Source organism: Agelaius tricolor, unplaced genomic scaffold, assembly GCF_023055355.1.
Source record: "Agelaius tricolor isolate 1412-34295 unplaced genomic scaffold, bAgeTri1.0.p SCAF_18, whole genome shotgun sequence".
NCBI classification, from domain to species: domain Eukaryota; kingdom Metazoa; phylum Chordata; class Aves; order Passeriformes; family Icteridae; genus Agelaius; species Agelaius tricolor.
Genome location: NW_027269278.1, coordinates 15,441,510 through 15,462,133, shown reverse-complemented (window position 1 = coordinate 15,462,133; position 20,624 = coordinate 15,441,510). Strand labels below are relative to the sequence as shown.

Genomic DNA, 20,624 nt, shown 5'->3' with positions numbered 1-20,624 from the left:
CCCCAAACCCCGTGGCAGCCAAAGCCTGTGGCAGCTGTGCCCAGCAGCCCTGTCCCCAGCAGCAGCAGCCAGGCAGTGGCTCCCAGCCTCGTGCAGCAATAATTTCATTAGCGGCATCAGGAACAATTAACAACTGCTCTGATGCCTTCAAGAGCTGAAGCGTGTGTGAAGCCAGCGCAGCTCTCCCGGGTGGCACCGGCTGTGCCGTGGCCTCCCTCCACCCCAGCACAATGCTGACAGTGCCAGGCAGAGTCGAGGCCACTGCCAGCACCGCTCTGGGACGAGGCCAGAGCCATCTCCCACCATCACACACCTGCCAGGACCTCCTGTGCAGTCCTGGACCAGCCATGCACACAGGTAGGGCAGAGATTGTGTGTGACACCTGTGGGTGCCCATTTTCATCCCACCATGCTGCCCCAGGCAGATCCATGAGCCCCAGGACATCTGCCTGGACAGTGGTGGGGGCCAGTGGCAGAGGAGACCCCCAACCCCTGTAAGCAGAGCTCTGGTGCAGCAATAACAGCCCTCCTTCAGGCTGGCTCGTTATTACTGATGGCATTTGCATGGAAACAGGATGTTTTTACTCCTTGCAGCTCCATCTGCTCCTGCTGAAGTCACCACTCTGCACATGAGCTCCGGGGGGCTGCCATGGGAACGGGGGCGAGCTCCCCCACAGCACCGGGACCCCCAGCTCGGGCTCCCCCGGTGGCCAAACCCCCAGGCAAGCAGCAGGACAGGGAGAGGTGGGGTACCCAGTGCAGATGGCACCTGAGGTGGGCACCCAGCACGGTGCTGCCCTGGGCAGCGTGGTGGGGAGGGGTCTGGGGGTCCCACGTGTGATGCCAGCCCCATCTGCTCCTTGCACCTCTCTCCCGGGATGGCTTCCAGCTCCTGCTCCTGGCACGGCACTGGCAGTGCCAGCAACAACGCTCCCAGCCCCTGGGCACCCACTGCATCCTCCCTGTCCTGGTGCCCAGCCGGGGGTGCTGGTGGTGCCCAGTCCAGCCTCAGCTTCTCTCAGTTCCCTCGGTGCCATGCCAAGGCTGTGTGGTGTCACCCTGCATTGTCCCTCCTGTGCTGTGGGCCAGCGTGGCTGGGTCATCAGTGGAGAAGTGGCAGAGTGCACTGACGAATGAATAAACTCTAATTAATACAGATTGAGGAGATCACTTTTAATTCTGCTTGCTTTCCCTCTTGCTGAGGAGAAACTGAAGGGATGGATGAGCCAGATCCTGCTCTACAGCTGCCAGAGCCCTGAGTCCTGCTGCCAAGGGTCAATGTCTGCCTGGCTCATGCCTGTGGGGGCATCTGGGACCCTTGCCCACCTGCCAGGGTGGTGTGAGGAGCTGCAGAACATGGGGAGCCACGGGAATCAGAGTCTTTGAGGAGGAGATTGCAGTGCCTGGCTGGCCCAGTGCCTCCAACCCCACATGCTCAGCATCTGGGTGTCCTGCAAGCCCCAGGGGGATGCCAGAAACACCGGTCCCACTGGGTGCTGTAAATGGATTATTACTCAGAGTAATTAAGGTGGAATTAAAAATTAATTCTCCTCTCCAGTGTTCCGCGGTCACGGCTCAGCCACGTGCTGCAGCCATTGTGTCAGGGCTTTCTTCTGAAAAAGCCTGGATTAAGGCAGAGGTGGGGGGAGGGCATCACCTGGTGAGCAGTGGTACACCCAGGCTCTGTGGGCTGCAGCTGCCAGCTCCCTGGGGATGCCACCTCCCTGGCACTGCTCACCTCTCACCACACGCCCCAGGTGCCGCTTTTGTCTGGGCCAGCTGGGGTGAGGCAGCTCCCACCACCACGGAGCCTGGCAAGGGCCCTGTGCCGTGCCCGACCTCCTGCCTAGCCCTGGCAGCCACGGGCAAGGCCAGCCCTGAGATTTTCTAAACTCCCATCAAATATTTAAGTAGATATTTGAGCTCATGTATAATGGATCGCCGTGCGCTGCCTCCCTCTCCATTTGTGGTATTTAAGGAAGGCGAATATTAAACACCATTGTATTAGCAAAACCGCACCTGCTTAATTGAGTTACAAACAGGGAAGGTGCTGACGGGTAAACAATGCATAATGCAGGGCCCCAGGGCAGGATGTGGCTGCCCTGGCACCAGGCAGGGCTCTGCAGGGCATGGGACAAGAGGGTGCTCCAGCGGGGTGGGCACTGGCGCTGATGGTGTCACTGGCAGAGCCAAAGGTGTGAGGAGCATGTGTGCTGTGTAACAGACAGGTGACAGCATGGCACAGCACAGCCTGGCATGGGACAGCATGGCACAGCACAGCATGGCATGGGACAGCTTGGCTTGGGATAACGTGACACAGTGTGGGACATCCCAGGTGTCATCCTGCACAGGGATGCTCAGAAATGGAGCCAGTGAGAACAACCCCAGCCACACAAGGAGCAGAAAGATTATGAAAATGAAAAGTAAATAAATATGGATGTTGAGGACCTAATTCTGATAAGAGGATTTTCAAAATTAGCCATTTGCAAGAGTAGATTAACGACACACAGTGCTGGGGGTGGGAAGGGCTCCTTTAGGATGTGCAACAAAGCCCATTGGGCACAGCCTGTTCCTTGTAGCCCTGAGCACCCAAAGAGTCACTCCCCACTTTTTGAGGAGATGGATTTGCTGCTGCTGCAGGGGAAAATGAAGTGGCCAGAAGCACAGCATGGTGCCACTCTGCAAACACAAGCGCTGCAGACACAGTACCAGGGTGCCAGGACTTTACCACAGAGAATAATATCTGGCAGCACTGGGATGCAGATGCTGGCACCCAGAACAACCCACTCCAAGCATTGCAGTGGGTGCTCTGGATGGAGCTGGTGCTGATGCCCCTCTGAGAGCACTGTGGGTGCTGGGGCAGGGGCACCTCTGTATGCTCTGAGCTGGGGCAGGAGGCTGCTGGGGTTTGGAGAGGCTTTTCACATCCTCTGGCTGGGATTTTCTATCCAGGCAGCCAAGCAGAAATCTCATTACAGACTGGCACAAAGGCAGTCCCCATCCCTGTCCCCACAGCAGGCTGGGGGCAGGCAGGGTGGGCACAGCTGTGAGCAGTGCGAGGGCATGGGCAGCTAGCGGGCTGCAAGTGGCCACTTGCTGTCCCCAGCCATCCTTTGTAGCACTCACCCTGCCCTGGACCCGTCAGTCCCATGCCCAGTCTAACACAGAGCCCCCATTTCGTGGTGGGTCTGAAGTGGGTGCTGGCTCCTTGACATGTGTGGGGCAAAGCTCCTGTGCAGGCAGGGCAGGGTCAGGCAGGGCACGGTGCAGGCAGCCCAAGCACCCTGTGCCCAGCGCTCCCACAGCAGCAGCAGCAGCAGCAGCAGCAGCAGCAGCAGCAGCAGCAGCAGCAGCAGCAGCAGCCCATTAATTAGCAGGGCAGTGGGAGAGCAGCCGGCAGAGCTGTGGGGATCGATGGGCACATCGACCGCCGGGAAACTCCAGCCCTCCCCGCCAGAGCTGTGGAGCTGGGGCATGCAAGGAGCCTGGCAGCCCCGGCCCCGGGAAAGGGATGGCTGTGGGTGCAGCATCAGCAGCCCCCTGGGAGGGCACAGCGGGATGCACAGGGCCAGGAGGGAAAGGACAGGCACTGCCACGTGCCCTGTGTCCCCGCAGCCTCAGGGCTGCCACCTGCTCCCCTGTGAACCTGGAGAGTGGCTGCTCCCCGTGCCACGCTGGGAGGACCTGGGGGTGCTAATGTTTGGATGTGTCTGTGTTGAGGGAGGTGCAGGGTGGTCCCTCGGACCTGGTGGCACCCACTGTGGGAGCTGAGGGAGGGGGGTGAGGGCAGGGGCAGTGCCAGACTCTCAGGGACAGCATGGACACGGTGACTCGTGGAGATGAAGGCTCTGTGGGCACGTGCCAGCCATCTGAGGGGCACCCAGGCCATGATAACACACCCCAAAGGGGTGGTGGCACTGTCTGCACAGCCCCGTGCTGCAGTCATGCCTGCAGGTTTGCGGCCACACAGCTCCCGTCCCTGTCCCCATCCCTGTCCCCATCCCACCCGCCCACTCCCCCCGCCTGCCTCTGCCGAGCGAGAAGTGCCAGCCCGTCCCTGCGGGGAAGGAGAGTGCTCAGCCGTGTTCAGAGCCCGCTATCCACCCAGATGAGAAGTGACAGCAAAGGACCCTTCTCAGGTACAGGCTCCCTGAGGCGCAGGGCAGGAGATTCTGTCCCCGTCTTTGCCTCTTTGCTGCTGGCACTGGGGACGGCCCTGCAGGCATTTAACCCCTTCCCCACCGTGCAGCTGCAGCTGGAGGGCAGCAGCAGCAGTGCCATGCTTGCCTGTCCCAGGCTGCAAGAAACCGGATGGAGCAGGCAGAGCCCGAGTGGGGGAGCAAGAGGCAGAGGTGCAGCCCCTGTGCTGTGCCCCGCTGTGTCCTGCCAGCCCTGCCCATGCCCGGTGGGTCCATGGACCCCTCGCCTCCTGCATCTCCCGCACCACTGCTGTCTCTGCCGGGAGGTTGTCATGGGAACGGTGCGCCGTAGGTACCCCTTACCCTGGGTACCCCTCCTTGCATGCCACGGTGATTCTGAACGGAGGGTGGGCACAGTCTGTGCCCTTCCAGGGCCTGGCAGGGACAGCACGGGGAGCTCCAGTCCAGGGATGCAGGGGGATGTTGGTGGCAGCAGGGATGGAGGTCCCCTGTGTACCCACAGCTCTTCTGCAAGGTCCAGAGTGCCCCTGGCCAGGTGACAGGGCAGGCAGGTGGGCTCAGGCACTGCAGGAATAGCGTGGCACAGCCTCAGTGCTGGCAGCCACGCTGCCTGCCCACTCCCACGGTGAGCCAGCGCTGCCTGTTCCTCCCCGGCCCACGCGCCCTGCACGGAGCCAGCAGCTCCTTCCCCAGTTTTCTGGGGGATTTTAACCCTGCAGCGCTCACTGGTTGCAAGAATGGGTGCCTGCACCAGAAGCGTGCTAGGGGCAGGATCTGTCCTTGCTGCCAGAGCTGGTGGCTCAGGGAGAAGCTGGACTAGCAGTGCCTGGCCATGGTTGCATGCCAGCTGCTGGCAAGGTGACCCAGCATGGGCACCCAGCACCACTGACCTACAACCCCTGCATGGAAAGAGGAACACAGGACCCCATCCCTGCAGCAGCACAGTCCATCCCATTCTTGCTGTGCCCTACAGCAACCCCAGCCCCATAGCCCCCATCCCCCTTTGCCATGTGGGTCCCTTGACCTGCACCTCCCATCCCCACTAAACCCCACAGCACTCCTGGCCCCCCCACCCCTGTCCTTGCAGGCCCCTCTGTCTGCCCTGCCTCCCACCCCCACCTCCAGCCCTGCCGCATGTCTGCTGCCATCTGCCTCTCCCTTTTGATTAGTATTAATTTTTAATTATTATTATTGACAGGGCTGCCAGCTCGGCTGCCAGCTGGGACAGCTGCCCAGCATGAGATAGGCCGGGGGCAGCCCTGGCACTGCTGTACTCCCTGTGTGGCTCCTGGCAACTGCTGTGCCCACCCAGGGGGTGACTTTGTCCCCCCCAGCACCCTCTGGCCCTCAGACAGGGACTGTGGGGTGCAAAAGTTGAGGATGAAGGTCACTGTGTCCCCAGAGGGCAAGCTCTGGGTGGGCACAGCCAGTCCCTCAGCCTGGCTGGGCTGCAGGGCTGATGGGAACCCATAAAGCCATGGAGATAAATGGCTCCTATTATTTTTCCAATCAAAAGAAATCCCGCTGTGGCTACATGAGAATGGTGATGAACCACGGCACTGCAGCAGCCTCTGCACCCCCTCCTGCCCCAGCTAACCTTGGCCTTGTGACGTGGTGGGGCAAGGGCACCCCACAGGCACAACGCCCTGGCTGGGGTATGGGGACAAGGACAGCCTGGCTGTAGGGTGCCCTAGAGCCAGGTCGGGGGCAATGACAGGGCCGTGTGACACAGAGCAGGAGGTTGAAGGGACAAAGGGACAGACAACCCCTGCCTCACACACTTGACACTGTCACTGCTGGGGAGGGGCATTAATGGTGCGTTTAGGGGGTCTGCAATCCCTCCTCCAGTTTCAGCTTTGCCAGCCCCACGTGTGGCCCTGCCTGTCTCTCATTCTGGGGAGGGGGATCGGAGTGGGGGGCGGCTGGGGTAGCGCTGTGACCCCGCTCCAGGCAGGGACACAAACAGGGAGGGCAGACACGGAGCGCACCGCAGGCAGGGCAGGGCAGACACGGAGCGCACCGCAGGCAGGGCAGGGCAGGGCAGACACGGAGCGCACCGCAGGCAGGGCAGGGCAGACACGGAGCGCACCGCAGGCAGGGCAGGCTGCCATCCTTGCCGCGCCGGAGCCGCCAAGGCCGGGTGAGCGGCACCATCGCGTGGCGAGGCACCGGCGGTACAGGCAGCACCCGGGCTGCCAGCGCACAGCCCGTGCGGGACCAGGGGGCAAGGCAGGCACAGCACCCCCTGAGCCCCGCTGGCAGCACCCCCAGTGTGAGGTGCTACCCCCCTATACTCCATCCCCTCATCCCAGTCCTGCTGCCTGCAGACCTCCCCAGCCCCGTGTCCCTGCCGGGGAGGGCAGTGCTCTGTTGTTGCCCTTGCACAGAGAAATGACCCAAAGCCATCACACGATGCAAGGACACGGGGACATGGCCTGACATGTTGCCTGCCAGGGATGAGCCCCTGTCTTCAGTCTCTAGCATCATCCTCTGCCTGGAACAGGAGCAATATTGGGTGGTGGAGGGCCCTGCACTGCCCCGGGGGAGCTGCAAGGCTGATGTTCCTGGAGGAAGGCAGCTGAGTCCCGGGGACACAGCCCTCTGCAGCCATGGCAGCTGCAGGGCTCAGCAAGCTCAACCCCACAGGCTGCACTGCAGGCAGGTGAGACCCTGGGTGACACAGCCACAGCCACAGCAGCTGCCTGTCAAGCTGTGAGCAGACAGGTCACAACCAGCTCAAAGAGCAGAGAGTGGTCAACACTTCATCCTTCTGCAGGACAGCTCTCTGCAGAGCTTGTCTGCAGGCACTGAGCCATCACAGCAGGAGACAAGCAGCCCTGGCTCTGGGCTGATGAGGTGGCACAGTTAGGCTGGACATGTGGCCCTGGACAAGGTGCAGCCCTGGGCTGAGATGGAGCCTGGGTGCTGCTGGAGAGAATGGAGATATCCTGGGTGAGAGCAGAACTGCAGCTGCCACTGTCAGAAGGTGAGCAGACAGCTCCACCTCTGGAATCTGACTAGGCAGGGCAGCACAGATACAACAATCAAACACACAAATAAAAGACTAAAGGACAGAGTGTGGGGTGGGGCTGGAAGAGACAATGGGAGGCCAGGACCACCAGAAGGGACAGCAGAAGACATGAGCCATGGAAAGGAGGAGCCAGCAAAGTCTCAGGGCTCAAAAGACTGAGGTGGTGAGCCTGCAGGTCTGGCACCAACAAAATCTTGGGAAGAAAATGAACTTCATAGCACCTGTGCTGCAAGTGTCTGTGGGAGGATGCAGCACGGGGGCCATGCTGTGCTGCAGCCCAGCACCCACCCTGCAGGGACACTGCCAGCCCTCAGCTGGGAAACTGATCTTCCTGAGAAGGCAGACCCATGTCCCACACATGTGCAGGGACTTAGGAGAAAAGTGGACCAGCTCCCCAGGCTGAGCTGACCCAGATGAGCCGGGCCTCAGTAGTCCCTCCCATGCCCAGGTTTTCAGGGCAGTGAGCTGTGCCCATGCCTTGGCCAGAGGAGGGCAGAACAGCACCCTTCTGGCAGCTATCCAGGGCCCCCTAAAACACTAGAAACACCCCCATAGCCTCAGGGAGAGGGGCACTGGTCCCAGGCTCTAGGGGAGGTGAGGGGACATGTGCAGTGCCCCAAGCCCACCACAATGCCAGTTCTGTGCTCCTGGCCCCGCTCACCCAGAATGGAGGTGCCAGGATTTGGCATACCATCATCTCCCTCCCTGGAAATGTCCCCAACAAACAGGAGCCACCCCAGGCTGCCAAGAGCTCTGGAGATACAGATCATGCTCAGATGCAGAAATTTATTCTGAGACAGAACATGGGGACTTCATAGGCAGCTCCCCACTCCACCCACAGTCACACCACAAACTTGGTCTTGGCAAGGGAGCCGCTCTTGGTGGCTGTATCTGCATGAGCCTGGTACCCAATGGCCACCTTCTGTGACAGGCCCAGGTGCTCCTTGTAGACGCGCCTGGAGGAGAGAAGGGGATGCGTGAACAGGGCAGCACCACTTCTCCCATTGCCCCTATTCCCCTAAACAGGGGGAGCCCTTATTGCCCTGTGCAGCCTCCCCCAAAGCTGCATTACCCAATGTGGGTGACCCCTTCCTGGTTCTCTGCTTCCCGGGTCCAGATGGCAATCTTGTCCCCCTTGGTGCGGATGTTGATGACGGCCCCGCACACTTCATCACTGTACTCATCAAACATCTCCCCAATGAGGCACAGCAGCTGTTGGGAGGAGAAGGGGAGCCTGGGACAGTCCCCACTGGGGCTCAGCCCTGGGGCAGGGGGAGCAGCCCAGGCAGGACCCTCGGGTGGGGCAGCACTCACTGTGTCCAGCCAGAAGCGGTCCAGCTCCGTGTGCCGCTGCTGCTTGGCCAGGGTGATGAGCCAGCGCCCACCGCGCTTGTTCTGGCTGTCCTCCCACATGGGCTCAATGCCATCCTGGGGGCGGGCAAGGGGACAGTCAGAAGCACCAAATACTGGCCAGAGCTGGCCTGGGGAGCTGCATCCAGCCAGGCTTCCCCTCCCACCTTATGGCTGGGGCATGCTGACAGCCTTACCAGCAGCCAGTGCACCTCCATAATGCTGGGTGCTGGGGGGATTCTGAGGATGGGGTGTCATACCTTGAAGAGGGAGTAGTCACAGCCAGCTGCGAGCTTGCTGGCGAGCTGGATGTGAGTGTACAGCCTGTGTTAGATGGAGACATAGAAGCAGGTGAGAATAGGTGAATAGGTGCCTCAGGCTCAGACCCCCCCCACCAGAACAGCTCCAGAAGGGACACGGTGGGTGTGCCCACCCAATGCACACTCACGCCCAGAAATCCTCCACAGTGCTGAATTTGGTGACGAGGCGCAGGTTTGCCTGCCACATCTTGCTCTTGTCATTCTTGAAAAACCAGAGCGCCCATCTGGGGACGGAGGGGAAATGGGGCGTTCAAAACCGTGCCAGAGTCCCCCTCCAGCCCCCACACACCCCTCCCGGTGCTGCGAGAGGCTGTCCATGGCCAGGCCTCCCATACCTGTTCTGCAGGGGGTGCTTGCCCTGGATCTCTGCCGGGAGCAGCTCTTGCTGCCGAGCCCTCTGGCGGCATCGCTCCTGTTGCCTCTGCAGAGGAAGGTGGGACGGCCCCGAGGAGCCCCATGAGCACCCCAATACCTCCCACACTGGGCATCCCGAGGGCTGGCAGGGCTCTCTGTGTTCTACAGCCTCCCCAGCCCACAGGGCGAGCACCCACCTGCTCCCCCGTAGCCATCCTGACCAGCAGAGGCTCTCCTGGGCAGCCTCTGGCTCTTAAGTACCCACAGGCAGGTGGGGTGAGGAGCTATCCCAGCTGCACCTGGTGGGGAGGGTGGATGGGTGGTATCCTGGGGAGACGGAGCCAGTCCTGCCCCTCCTGGGGAGCAGAGAGATGGGGGATCCCTCTCTAGGGCAGGGAGCTGGGGGATGAGGACAGGGGCTCAGAGTGGGATGAGATCAGGATGAGGGAGTAGAGTTGTGTAAGTTGGGCACCTTGTGTGGGGACCATGGTGTGGTACGGGCAGGGCAGGATGGCACCCAGAGAGGGTGGGATAGCATCGGGTTGGAGGGGAGGGATAGGATGGGATGGGGAGGATGGAGTCAGGACAGGATGTGATGGGGAGGGGATGGGTTCAGAACTGGATGTGGTGGGATGGGAATGGGGTGGGATGAGGTGGGGAGAGGACATGACGAGGAGGGGATGGGAATGGCATAGAGACAGGGTGGAATGTGGAGGGAGCTGGATGGCAGTAAGGATGGAATGGGGTAAGGGCAGCCTGTAGGTGGAAAGCAGTGGGATCGGGACGAGATGGGACAAGGAACGGGAGGAGATGTGACCGGGAGAGGACGCGATGGGGGTCAGGACAGAATAGCCTGGGGGACAGCGTGGGGTGGGATCACGATGAGCGATGGGGATGGGGAAAACGACAGCCCCGGGGGGCCGTGCAGCCGGGGAAGGAGCCTGCGGGGCTGGGGCGGCGAAGGGCCGGGGGCGCCGCTGCCGTGCGGGGCGGCGCGGGGCGGTGCGGGGCGGCGCGGGGCGGCGCGGGGCGGCGGGGCACGGCTCGGCGCGGCCGAGCACGGCTCAGCCCGGCTCAGCCCGGCGCAGCCCGGCGCGGCGCGGTCCCCCCCGCGCATCACGGCGCAGCGCGGCGCAGCGCGGCCCCGGCACAGCCGCACTGAGCCCGCCCCGCCGCAGCCCGGCCCGGCCCGGCCCGGCCCGCCCGTCCCCGCCGACAGCGAGCCAGGTCGGGCGGGCGGCGGGGCCGGGGGCGCGGGAGCGGGATGCGCGGGGAAGGGATGCACGGGGAAGGGATGCGCGGGGAAAGGATGCGCGGGGCGGGCGGGCGCGGGGCCGGGTGAAGCCTTGCGGCCTCTCCCCGCAGAGCCGCCATGGAGGTGTTTATGAAGGGCTTGTCCAAGGCCAAGGAGGGGGTGGTCGCCGCAGCTGAGAAGACCAAGCAGGGGGTGGCCGAGGCCGCGGAGAAGACCAAGGAAGGGGTCCTCTATGTCGGTAAGGACCGGCTTGCCCTGCCAGCCCCCTGCCAGCCCCCTGCCTGCCCCCTGCGTGCCCCCTGCCTCTCCATCCCCGGCTAATCTCTGCCCGTCCCTGCCTGCCCGGCCGGCCCTCTCTGCTTGCCCTTGCCTGCTCCTGCGTTTGCCCTTGCGTCCTCTAGCCCATCACCCTGCCGTCCCCCTGGCGTTCCCACCTGTCCCTGGCCCCGCTCCCCCTGTCCCCTGCTCCTTCCCCGCCACGACCACCCTGCGGTGGAGTGCCCCGGGGCAGAGGGTCGGTGCCCGCAGTGCCTCGCTGCCCACCGGGAATCCGCAGGGCAGGAGAGTGGGCTCCGCAGGCAGGAGCAGAGTCGGGGACTGGTCCCCAGACTGAGGGGGTGGAACCCTCGGGCACCGGACCCCTTGCAGCTCCCAGCCTGAGGGTCTCTCAGCTCTGTGCCCGGGATGCTTTGGGGCAGGAAAGCAGAGGGAGCATGATGGAGGTGGTGACCCCTGTGTTGGGATGTGCCTGTCTGGGGGCAGGGGCGTGGGGACCGCGATTGTCCCCTTTGGAGAGGCAGTGCCCTGGAGCTGATCCCACACCGGCATCTCCTCTGCACCCGGCTGGTGACTGAGGGGTCCCTTCGTGCTGCCCCTTGGGGGCGGGATCTGTTCGGGGCCAAGTCCTAGAAGGCATGGCTGGCAGGAGGAGCAGTTCCTGGGCAGTCTGTGGTGCTGGAAAGCCCAGGAGGGAGCTGAGGCTACCTCTGCTTGCAGTGGGAGGGAGGAGGGTGCAGGGCTGAGGCTCTGTTCTGCTCCAGAGGGTACAAGCTCTGTGGGAGAGCTGAGGCCCCAAAACTGTTCCCCTGGGCAGCAGTGGGTGTCTGCCCTGGACCCCCATCCTCGCTAGGGTGTATTTGCTGGTACAGCAGCTCCAGGAACAGCCTGAGGCCCCATCCTACAGGAGCTGCCCAGCCCCTACCTTTCCTTCCATCCTAAACACCCCGCTCCCATTCCGTGGGGTATCCTGGGTGGTGTTGCTCTGCTTGAGGGAGCCTGGCAGGGTTGGCACAGCCAGCAGCAGCACCCAATTCTGGGCACTCCAGCTGTGGGGCTTGCCATGCTCTGTTGGCACCAGCTGTAGGTTGGGATCCTGTGGAAGGTTTTTCTCAGCATCACGGCTGGCATTCACCCTGCCTGGCTGTGCCCTGACACAGTGCTGGGCCCTGGGGTCTCTGCCCTGCCTGGCACTTGGTGGCAGCTCTGTGCTGCCCCAGTTCAGGCTCCCGCAGGGACAACAGGAGCCTTGAGGGGAGCCAGGCAAGTGCTCAGCCCCCCAGGTGCCCTGGCATGGGGTGTGGACCGGCTGCTGTCCTGGCTCAGAGCCCTGCCAGGGGCTCAGGCATGGCACAAGTTGGAGCCAAGCTGTCAGTCCCTCTAACCCCATCTCTGTCTCTTTCTACCCTCAGGGAGTAAAACCCAAGGTGTGGTGCAAGGCGTAACCTCAGGTACGGACCCCTCTGTCTTCCTGTGGCGGTAGCCCTCCAGCCCTGAGAGCATGGCCACACTAACGAGATCAGAGGCTAATTGAGGGGCTGATGTCACTCTGCTAAAGCCTCTTATATAACAGGGCCGGCAACCAAGGATTTGCAGAGGCTGCTCACATTCCTTGCCCAGCTGCAGAGCAGTGTCATGGCCCCCTCCCCTCCCCACCAGGGCAAGGAAGTGAGGAGAGCCTGATCCTGCCCAGCATCTCCCCGTCAGTTCCCCCTGTGGGTGGCGCAGGGCATGAAGCCACAGCTGGGCACCCTTCGTGGCACGGGGGGGCACTGACGGGCACCCCGGGCTCTTGCAGTGGCTGAGAAAGCGAAGGAGCAGGCGTCCCAGCTGGGCGAGGCTGCCTTCACCGGAGCCGGCAACATCGCGGCGGCCACCGGGCTGGTGAAGAAGGAGGAGTTCCCTGCAGACCTGAAGGTGAGAGTCCCCAGGCACTGCCATGCCCGTGGGGAGGCTGGCACATGCCCGGCTTTGGCGAGGAGCCCTTTGGCTGTTCCCCAGCCCCAAAGCAGAGAGCACGAGGGTGCCCAGGTGGTCTCCTCGTGCCCCGGGCGGGCATGGCCGCGTGCGCGGCCTCTGCGGACGTGTGCGCGCTCGGGGCCTGCCATGGCGGCCGGGCCCGGGCCCGGGCCTGCGGCGCTCCAGCGGCTGCGAGGTGACCTGACAGCTGCGGGAGGGGCAGCGGGTTCCAGCTCGCCGCCCCATGAGCCCTTGGCTTCCAGCTTAGCCCAAAATAGCATCAGCTGAAGAAATGAGGCCACCGCCGCCGCCACCGCCGCTGCACGGGGGGATTGGCTGCCCCCCTTTCCCGCCTGCCAGCCCCGGGGAGGGGTTACCCAGCGCCGCCCTCCCCTGCCAGGGATGCAGGATGCTCCCGCAGCCCTGCCAGCTCCTGCAGCCTGCCGAGGCCCACGTGGTGCCAGCACTCATTGCCTGCCCGAGGCTGGGGCTGGGAATAGCGTATATAGGAACATACACACACAGCCCCTGCTCCCACGGACTCATGGATGTCACCTCCCAGCTGGGTGCCAGGATCCCACTGGCTCCCCATGGAGCACCTTGTATCCTGGGTGCATTGCTGGTCTGGCTGGGGCAGGGAGGGTGTGTGCTCTGTGTGTGTGTGTGGCACTGACCTCCTGGTTCACTCTCAGGCAGAGGAGGTGGCCCAGGAGGCTGTGGAGGAGCCACTGGTTGAGCCGCTGCTGGAGCCAGAGGGGGAGAACTACGAGGAACCCCCACAGGTGAGGGGACAGGGTGACAAGGGACACAGTGTCACAGTGGTTAGTACATTGTCCAGAGCAAAGCTGAGGATGGGCTGGAGAAGACAGGGGCTCTGTGCCCCACCTGAACTCTCACACTGGCTCTTTCTTTCCCCATCCCACAGGAGGAATACCAGGAATACGAGCCAGAGGCATAATGGACCCCCATCCTTGCCTCTTCCACCAGCAGCACAACGAACCGCCGGTAGCCCCCTGCTCCTCTCCAGCCGGCCCCGGCCGGTGCCCGTGTGCCGGGGAGGAGCAGGGGTGCCCCTGCCCCGTTCGCTCACGAGTTCTTCCTCCAGTTCCGTTCCAAGGGACCGTGTCCGTGTCTCCGTACCATGTCTAGCAGTGAGAAACACCCGCTGTGTCCAAGCCCCCAAGCCCCGGCACGAGGCCGAGCCGCGGGTGCTGCCCGCAGGGGCCGGTGTGAGTGTGTGTGAGTGTGAGTGAGTGTGTGAGTGAGTGTGAGGCCCGGGTTTATGGCTCTGTCTCCCTCCCAGCACCATAAACCCCGGCCATGTCCCGGCGTGTCTGTGTGTGTACAAAGCATGTTTACCTGCTCGCGGGCTGCTGTACATTTCGCTTGCACGCGTGTCCCTGTGGTTCTGCTCTGGTCATCGTGGAACTATTTTTTTTTTATATATATCTCTCTCTCTATCTATGGGTGGATGGGTCTTTTGCCTTTGTGAACCCTTGGCGCCCCAGCCCGCTCCCCAGCCTGCTGGGTGGTGACGGTGCCCGCGCCTCCCCCGAGGTCCCATAGTGCCGACGCTGTGTTGTGACGTGGCATGGATATTCCCCCGTCGCTGGATGTGCAATACGAGGGCAGCTGCCAGTGACACAGCTGCCCCCGTGTCCGTGAATAAAGCCAACTCTTGTCTGTAGCCCCCTAGTCCTGCTTGTGGGGTCCCTGGGGAGGGGTTGGCCCCGTGCTTTGGTGGCAAGGGTAGTTTTGGAAAGAGGAACGGGGCTGATGCTGGGTGAGTGGGCAGGACTGGTTGCTCATGAGGACAAGATGCCTTTCTGTCTGCTGGCTGCTGCATCACAGCAGGTCACTGTGCCCTGACTCCAGCCAGACTCTGGCTGAGACTTGGGGTGCAGGCAGTGTCCCCATACCACCCTGCAGATGTCTGCAGGGCTTTGCATCTGCAGGGGGCCCTGTGGGGCTAAGAACAACAAGCCAGGATGAGGGTAGACACAACCCTGAGCTCAAGCACTGGTTCCCCTCTTTTTACATGCCCCCTGGGCATGGGGCAGGGGACATGGCTGTCACTCACAGCTTGTTCAGATGCAGTGACCACCTAAAGGGCAGGTGGGTGTCACACATTCTGTGGGATGTCTGCCATGGCAGGAGGTCCTGTGCCCACCCCACAGTGCCATCCTTGGGTCTTCAGCTCTCCTAGGGCAGGACCACCAACCCAGCCTGGACCCCCAGCTGGCCTTTAGCCCCTTGACTGCATCACAAGCTGGGGTGACAGGCTGGGCTGAGTGTCCCTGCCATGAATATCAGATTAGATCCCCCACCTGTGCTGGCTCCAGCTTTGCCAGCGAGGAGTGAAGCTGCAGCAGTCAGCATGGACTCACAACAGGTTTGCTGATGCCAGCAAATCCCAGCCTGGCTCTGGTTGCAGCAGTGCTCATAGCACTCACTGTGTGTTATTGGAAGGACTGAAACAGCTCTTTGGGGGCTGGCTGGCTGTTCCCCTAGGGCATTTTTTCCTTCCCTTGCCGATTCTGCTATCCACCAACAAGCAGACCCAAACCAGGAGCAGCATGGCTTGCCCCAATGCCAGGGAAGCTGTAAAGGGGCTGGGGCAGAGGCAGAGTGGGGGGAGACAGGAAAGCTGTGAGAGCTGGAAGCCAGAGAGCAGGGAGGGAACTTGCTCAAACCATGCTTTATAGGAAGCAGGGTGTCCTGTCTGTGCACAGCAGGGCTGTGACCCTCATGGGGCAGCTCCCCTGGTGCTGTGTCTGTAGCTGCAGCTGCCCTCTCTGCACACAGTGAACACCTGCTCCAGGTTCCCTGCCCACACCTGGGCTGGACTTGCAGTCATGGCTGTAATTTTCTAGAGAGGGCAGAGCTGTGAGGCTGCTGTGTGCCAGGAGGGTTTGGCAGCAAGAGGGGGGCAGAGGGCCCCATGCAGGCAGTGCCAGGTGTGAGCACCAAGCACAAGCCTGGCACAACCCTGGAAATGGGGACAGAGCTTTGTGGGAACAGAGAGAGGGACAGGGACCCAGCAGCAACAAGGAGCACTGCTGAGCATGAGGCCTTATCTGAGATGGATGGAGTCACTGTGGGAAGATGAGCCTTGTGCTGACCTGCCAGGAGCTGTGAGGAGGTGCCATAGGTGGGAACCCCTCAAATATAGCCAAGGGTCTCTGTAGCAAGGCAAAGAGCCAAGAACAAGGATGGGTGAGGCAAAGAGCCCTCAGGTACCTCAGCTGACTGTTCCATGGTGTAGGACAATCCTACACACATGGTGGGAGGAAGCTGGTATTTGTCCAAATATAATTTGCTCACTTTTTTCTGCTGCCCATGATTTTCAGTGCCAACACATTGACGCCCTTCAAGAGCATCCTCTCCTCTGCCCTGGGGGAAGATCTGATAAAACAATGAAGACTGAGAATGGAGAAGAGCCAGCCAAGGTCATTCCAATGATCCTTGCTCCCTGCCAGCAAACAGAGGGGCTCAGGCTTTCCTTCCCCCAAATTATGTAACCTGCTACCTCCACCTCCATCCCTCTGGCCCAGCAGGCAAGATGTCAGTGTGGTGTTGTGGCACCTTCCTGGGCTGCTGAATTCCTAAAGCCAAAGTTCAGCTGTGCTGCTGCCACTCACACACCAATGCAGGGTCTGTCAGGAGCATGTGGCACGAGTGGTCTGTACATTTGCTTGCTCTGGGGTGTGTTCTCCCTCCTGAGCTGGTTCTCTACAGTGGCAGGGATGAGGGTGTTGTGAGACATCTCCAGGATGCTGTTGGCATGTGGATCTGTTTTTGGGAAGCCAACTATGGTGCTGTGGCCCTGGAACGTGCAGGACAGTCCTGTTGTCCCCAGCCTGGCAGAGTTAAGCACAGCCCCCAGAGCTGTGTCTGTAGGACACCAGGGACAGCCACCTGCTCTGTGGGCACTTCAGGGACAGGCACTGACCACCACCCCTTAAAGAACTGGGGTGACTGGGCTCAACTCAGCTGATCATGGTCTTATAGGGCCTTGGTGCTGATCCTTCTGGAATTGTAAATGGCTCTGTCTGTGTCTCCCACACAAATGCAGCAGGCACCAGATTTGTGCAGGTGTTCGGCCCACTTTGCCAAAGCCCTCCAGTGACATGGAGCAGAGATGGGGGGTGTGGGCAGAGGGAAGCTGTGGGGACAAACATTTAACCTGACCCTTTGTGCTGGTGACAGCTCCCTCTCAGGAGCTTTTGCTGAAAAGCACAAATGGAAACCTCAGCATAGCTGTTCTTGGTGAATGTTTTGGCTGGATAGAGGCTAGGACCTGGCAGGACACCACCCTTGGCTGGTGGGAGGGTAGTGAAAAGCAGAGTCTGCTCACCTTCCAGCTCATCCTGTCTTTATCACCTCCAGAGCTCCTGGACGTGGTGTTCCAAGCACAGCATGCTGTTCAGTTCCTAGGAGCCAATCCTGATAGAAAACAGCTCCAGTGAGAAACAATCCCTTGGTGGGCACTGCACAGCATCCAGGCACAATCTGAGCAATCCTGCACCTCACACTCCTGTGCAATTGGCTGCCACAGCACCAACACAGAGCAGGGCCATGAGGGAGATCAACTTTCCTTACTGGGACAGAGGATTTTCCACTGTTTGCCCCGAAGCCCTTACCAGCTTGGTACAGCTCCTAAAAGCAAAACTGACACTGCAAAACGAGTCCCAAAACTCAGCAGAACTATCCACAGAGTAGTCAGGGTTTCCAGCTGTCTCATTCTCTGCTGTATCAGCTGTATCAGCGAAGCAGAAGGATGTGTGGAGAGAAAAAGGATCAGCATAGACAGGGCTATTCCTGAGGGTAGCAGCTCAGGGTGCAGCCTTGGTTCAAAGCCTTTTCCACGAGGAGGGAGCTGCTGTGAGGAGAGAGGGCTTGGAGGGACACACAGAGTGCCAGCAGCACCTGAGATGTGTGTTTTCCAGTTTATTCCTCCCTGTCAATGGCCTCGGGAATGGGCAGCTGTGGGCGCTGGATCGGGGCAGCAGCTCCTGGCGTTACAGCAGGGGGAAGCACCTCACCGCAGTTGTGAGCTCGACCTGGTCTGCAGGGAAGAGAGGGAAGGTCCTTCCTGGGAGGAGAGGAGAAAACGCAGCGCTGGTGCTCTCAGGGTCCCACCGAGCTCTCAGGCTCCAAACTGGTGCAATCAGAGTTTACCCAGTGCCCCACTGAGTGGGTGTAGGTGTTTGCTATCCATCTCCCACTCCCCAGGTACTGATATCAGGGGCCAGCACACCAATCCCAGGCCCTGTGGAGGTGGAAAAATCAGCCACATCTTGTCCTGCAACTCATTTGCTGAGCTCCAACCAAAGCGTATCTAGAACTGGGTGGTTTCCATGGGCTGGTCATGGTCTCTGGCACACCAAGCAGTCCCCTGGCCAAAGTGTGGTGCTGCCTATGTCCCAGGGCCACCCCAGATTTCCTCAGGCATGAATGGCTTTGGCTTTCACAGGGTCTTTGCCTTGGCCCTTGCCAAGAGGGAGTGTAGAGGTCTTTGCCTTGTGGTCAGCACTCACTGAACTCTCTCTCACATGCTGAGGCAGGAGAAACCTTCACTCTTCCCTGAGTCTGAGCAGGCCAGGGGGTACAGGATAATGTCCAAGTGAGGCCCTGCCCAGTAGGAGGACAATCCTGAGGGTCCCTCTACTCCAAATTCTCAGTGCAGGCAAAGGAAGGTGTGAAGGGATGGTGGAGCACCAGGATAGTGACAGGCAGTGATGGTGGCAGCTCCTGTATCTGCCTGGCCAGGCAGCTGCTGCCTGCTCTCCTGGCTGCCAGCACGTGCTGCTTACAGAGCAGGGACAAACCCACCACCTACAAACTCCTTCTTGGGCTTTTCTATAGTAAAAAGCCTTGTTATTTTCTCAGGCTCGTGTTCCTGTGCAAGAACAACAAAACACAGTTGTTACTAGAGGCCCCAGGAAAAATCACAGAGCTCAGTACAGCATCCAGCAGCTGTCCTGCCCTGCCTGCTGGCTCCAGGGAGTTTAGTCACAGCAGCTGGGGACCCAGGAATGGAAAAAAGAGATGTGTGAACTCCTGCTCCCTTTGCTCACTGCCTTTCTAAGCCCTTGCTGATTTGCCCCTTCCCCCAGCACAGCAGGCAGTGGTGGGAGCATCCCCACTCCGGGCTCCCTCAGCGTGTCTCCAGCCAGATGCACCGACCCATAAACCAGAGTTCACCCCCCTGTGCCTCCCCAAGCTGCTTTTCACAGTGCTGGGTGAGTGTTACTCACTACAAACATCTCCCCCCACTCGTCAGAGCACACTGGCACCGGGAGAGGGAGGGCTGTGCAAATGGAGCGTGAGTTATGGGCTGTCGGCAGGGAAACGAGGAGTGAACTCACCCAGCATTTCCTTGGATTCATCCTCACACCCACCATGGCAACACAAAAAGGAACATCTGGGAAAGGCTGGGTAAGGCAGACAGATGTTCTCTGCCAGCTCACCTGCTCCCCAGGGGGAGGAAGTGACTCTGGCAATCGTGACCGTGTTGGTGAATCCAGGCAAGGGGCCACGGCTCCCCCATGCCTCCCATGGCTCCCTGGTAATGCCATGAAGCCTCTGCAGAGCAGAGCTGGAGGCAGGATGGGATATGGACCTTGAGCCTGCCACAAATGCCACCAGCCAGAGCTGAATCCATGACAACCCAGGCACAGAGACTGCATCTGAGGAGCTCGATGCTGGACACTTCTGATCAACACCAACATCCCGGGCTGCCAGGGGTGTATTCTGCAGCAAGACATGCCCTCACTCATCTGTGCCCAGGGGGGCATCCTGCTCTTCCAAAGCCCTGCTGTTTTTCACAGCACCTAATGAGCTTTTCTGACTTGTGGCCCCATCCCATGCCCAAGTCACCGTGTGTTTTGTGTTCCCTTTGTACTGACCCACTACCGTGCGTTTGTGTGCTGTTAATGTAGCCGGGGCTTTCACTTCATGGGCACGGATTGAGCTGCTGAAATGAACCCCTGGGAGAGGAGAGAGGAGAAGTGAAGAGTCCCTGCCTGTCTGCCACAAAGGCACAGAGGCACTGTAGGAAAGGTTTTTTGCTCTTCTGGAACAGCAGCATCTGGTTGTGATAGATGAGTGTATTGATGATCAGAGGGCTGGAGCATTCAGCTGTGGAGACAAGATGGGAGAGCTGGGGCTGTTCAGCCTGGAGAAGGCTCTGAGGAGACCTCAGAGCTCCTTCCAGTACCTAAGGAGAGCTGGAGAGGAACTTTTTACAAGGGTGTGGAGTGATAGGACAAGGGGGAATGTCTTTAAGCTGAAGGAGGATAGATTTAGGTTAAATATTAAAAAGAAATCCTTCCCTGTGAGGGTGGTGAGGCCCTGGCACAGGTTGCCCAGAGAAGCTGTGGCTGCCCCATCCCTCAAAGCATTCAAGGTCAGGTTGGATGGGACTCTGAGCAACCTGATCTAGTGGAAGGTGTCCCTGTTCATGGCAGGGATGTTGAAACTCAATAATTTTTAAGATCCCTTCCCACCTAAACCATTCATTGCTTATATGATTCTTTGTGTTGGTTCTTTTCCAGAGCTCTCCCTCGTCCTGTGCTGAGAGGTGAAATGTGTGGCTGGGTTGTTCCCCAGTGTCACCACCCAGCTCTGGCTGATTGATGCTGTGCTTGGGTCCCTCTCAGTGGCACAGAGCAGCTGGCAGAGCTGGGCCTCTCTGTTCCCCCTCTGTTCCTGCCTCTGCCCCCAGCTGGCCCTGGGGCTGTATCCCTGTCTGTACCCAGGAACATCCTGGATGATGTTCTCAGGCTCCAGGCTGCAGTGTCCTGGATGCAGCACTCTCCCATCCCATGGGGCTGTGGCAGGGGCTGTGGCAGGGGCTGTTTTGGGACTGCTGGGACATGAGGTGGTGGCAGGGATCAGATATGCCCCCACATCATA

At 60.6% G+C, this 20,624-nt stretch overlaps 2 protein-coding genes across 4 annotated transcripts; one reads left to right on the top strand and one right to left on the bottom strand.

Annotated features, from left to right (window-relative positions):
* Positions 1-7,967: 7,967 nt before the first annotated feature.
* EIF4E1B (eukaryotic translation initiation factor 4E family member 1B) lies at positions 7,968-9,878 on the bottom strand. Of its 2 annotated transcripts, XM_071443509.1 has the most exons (7): positions 9,412-9,878; positions 9,196-9,281; positions 8,989-9,084; positions 8,801-8,864; positions 8,505-8,618; positions 8,263-8,402; positions 7,968-8,146 (listed from the first exon to the last, which is right to left on the bottom strand). In XM_071443509.1, the coding sequence occupies exons 1-7, from the start codon at positions 9,427-9,429 to the stop codon at positions 8,032-8,034; spliced, it is 633 nt and encodes a 210-aa protein (XP_071299610.1). In that variant the 5' UTR covers positions 9,430-9,878; the 3' UTR covers positions 7,968-8,031. The 2 variants fall into 2 exon arrangements, with proteins under 2 accessions (XP_071299610.1, XP_071299609.1); XM_071443508.1 differs by having other exon boundaries at positions 8,263-8,618.
* On the top strand, positions 9,830-14,391 carry SNCB (synuclein beta). Of its 2 annotated transcripts, none has more exons than XM_071443510.1 (6): positions 9,830-9,959; positions 10,580-10,707; positions 12,158-12,196; positions 12,544-12,662; positions 13,397-13,486; positions 13,630-14,391. In XM_071443510.1, the coding sequence occupies exons 1-6, from the start codon at positions 9,922-9,924 to the stop codon at positions 13,660-13,662; spliced, it is 447 nt and encodes a 148-aa protein (XP_071299611.1). In that variant the 5' UTR covers positions 9,830-9,921; the 3' UTR covers positions 13,663-14,391. The 2 variants fall into 2 exon arrangements, with proteins under 2 accessions (XP_071299611.1, XP_071299612.1); XM_071443511.1 differs by lacking the exon at positions 9,830-9,959 and adding an exon at positions 10,285-10,441.
* The last annotated feature ends 6,233 nt before the right edge of the window (positions 14,392-20,624 follow it).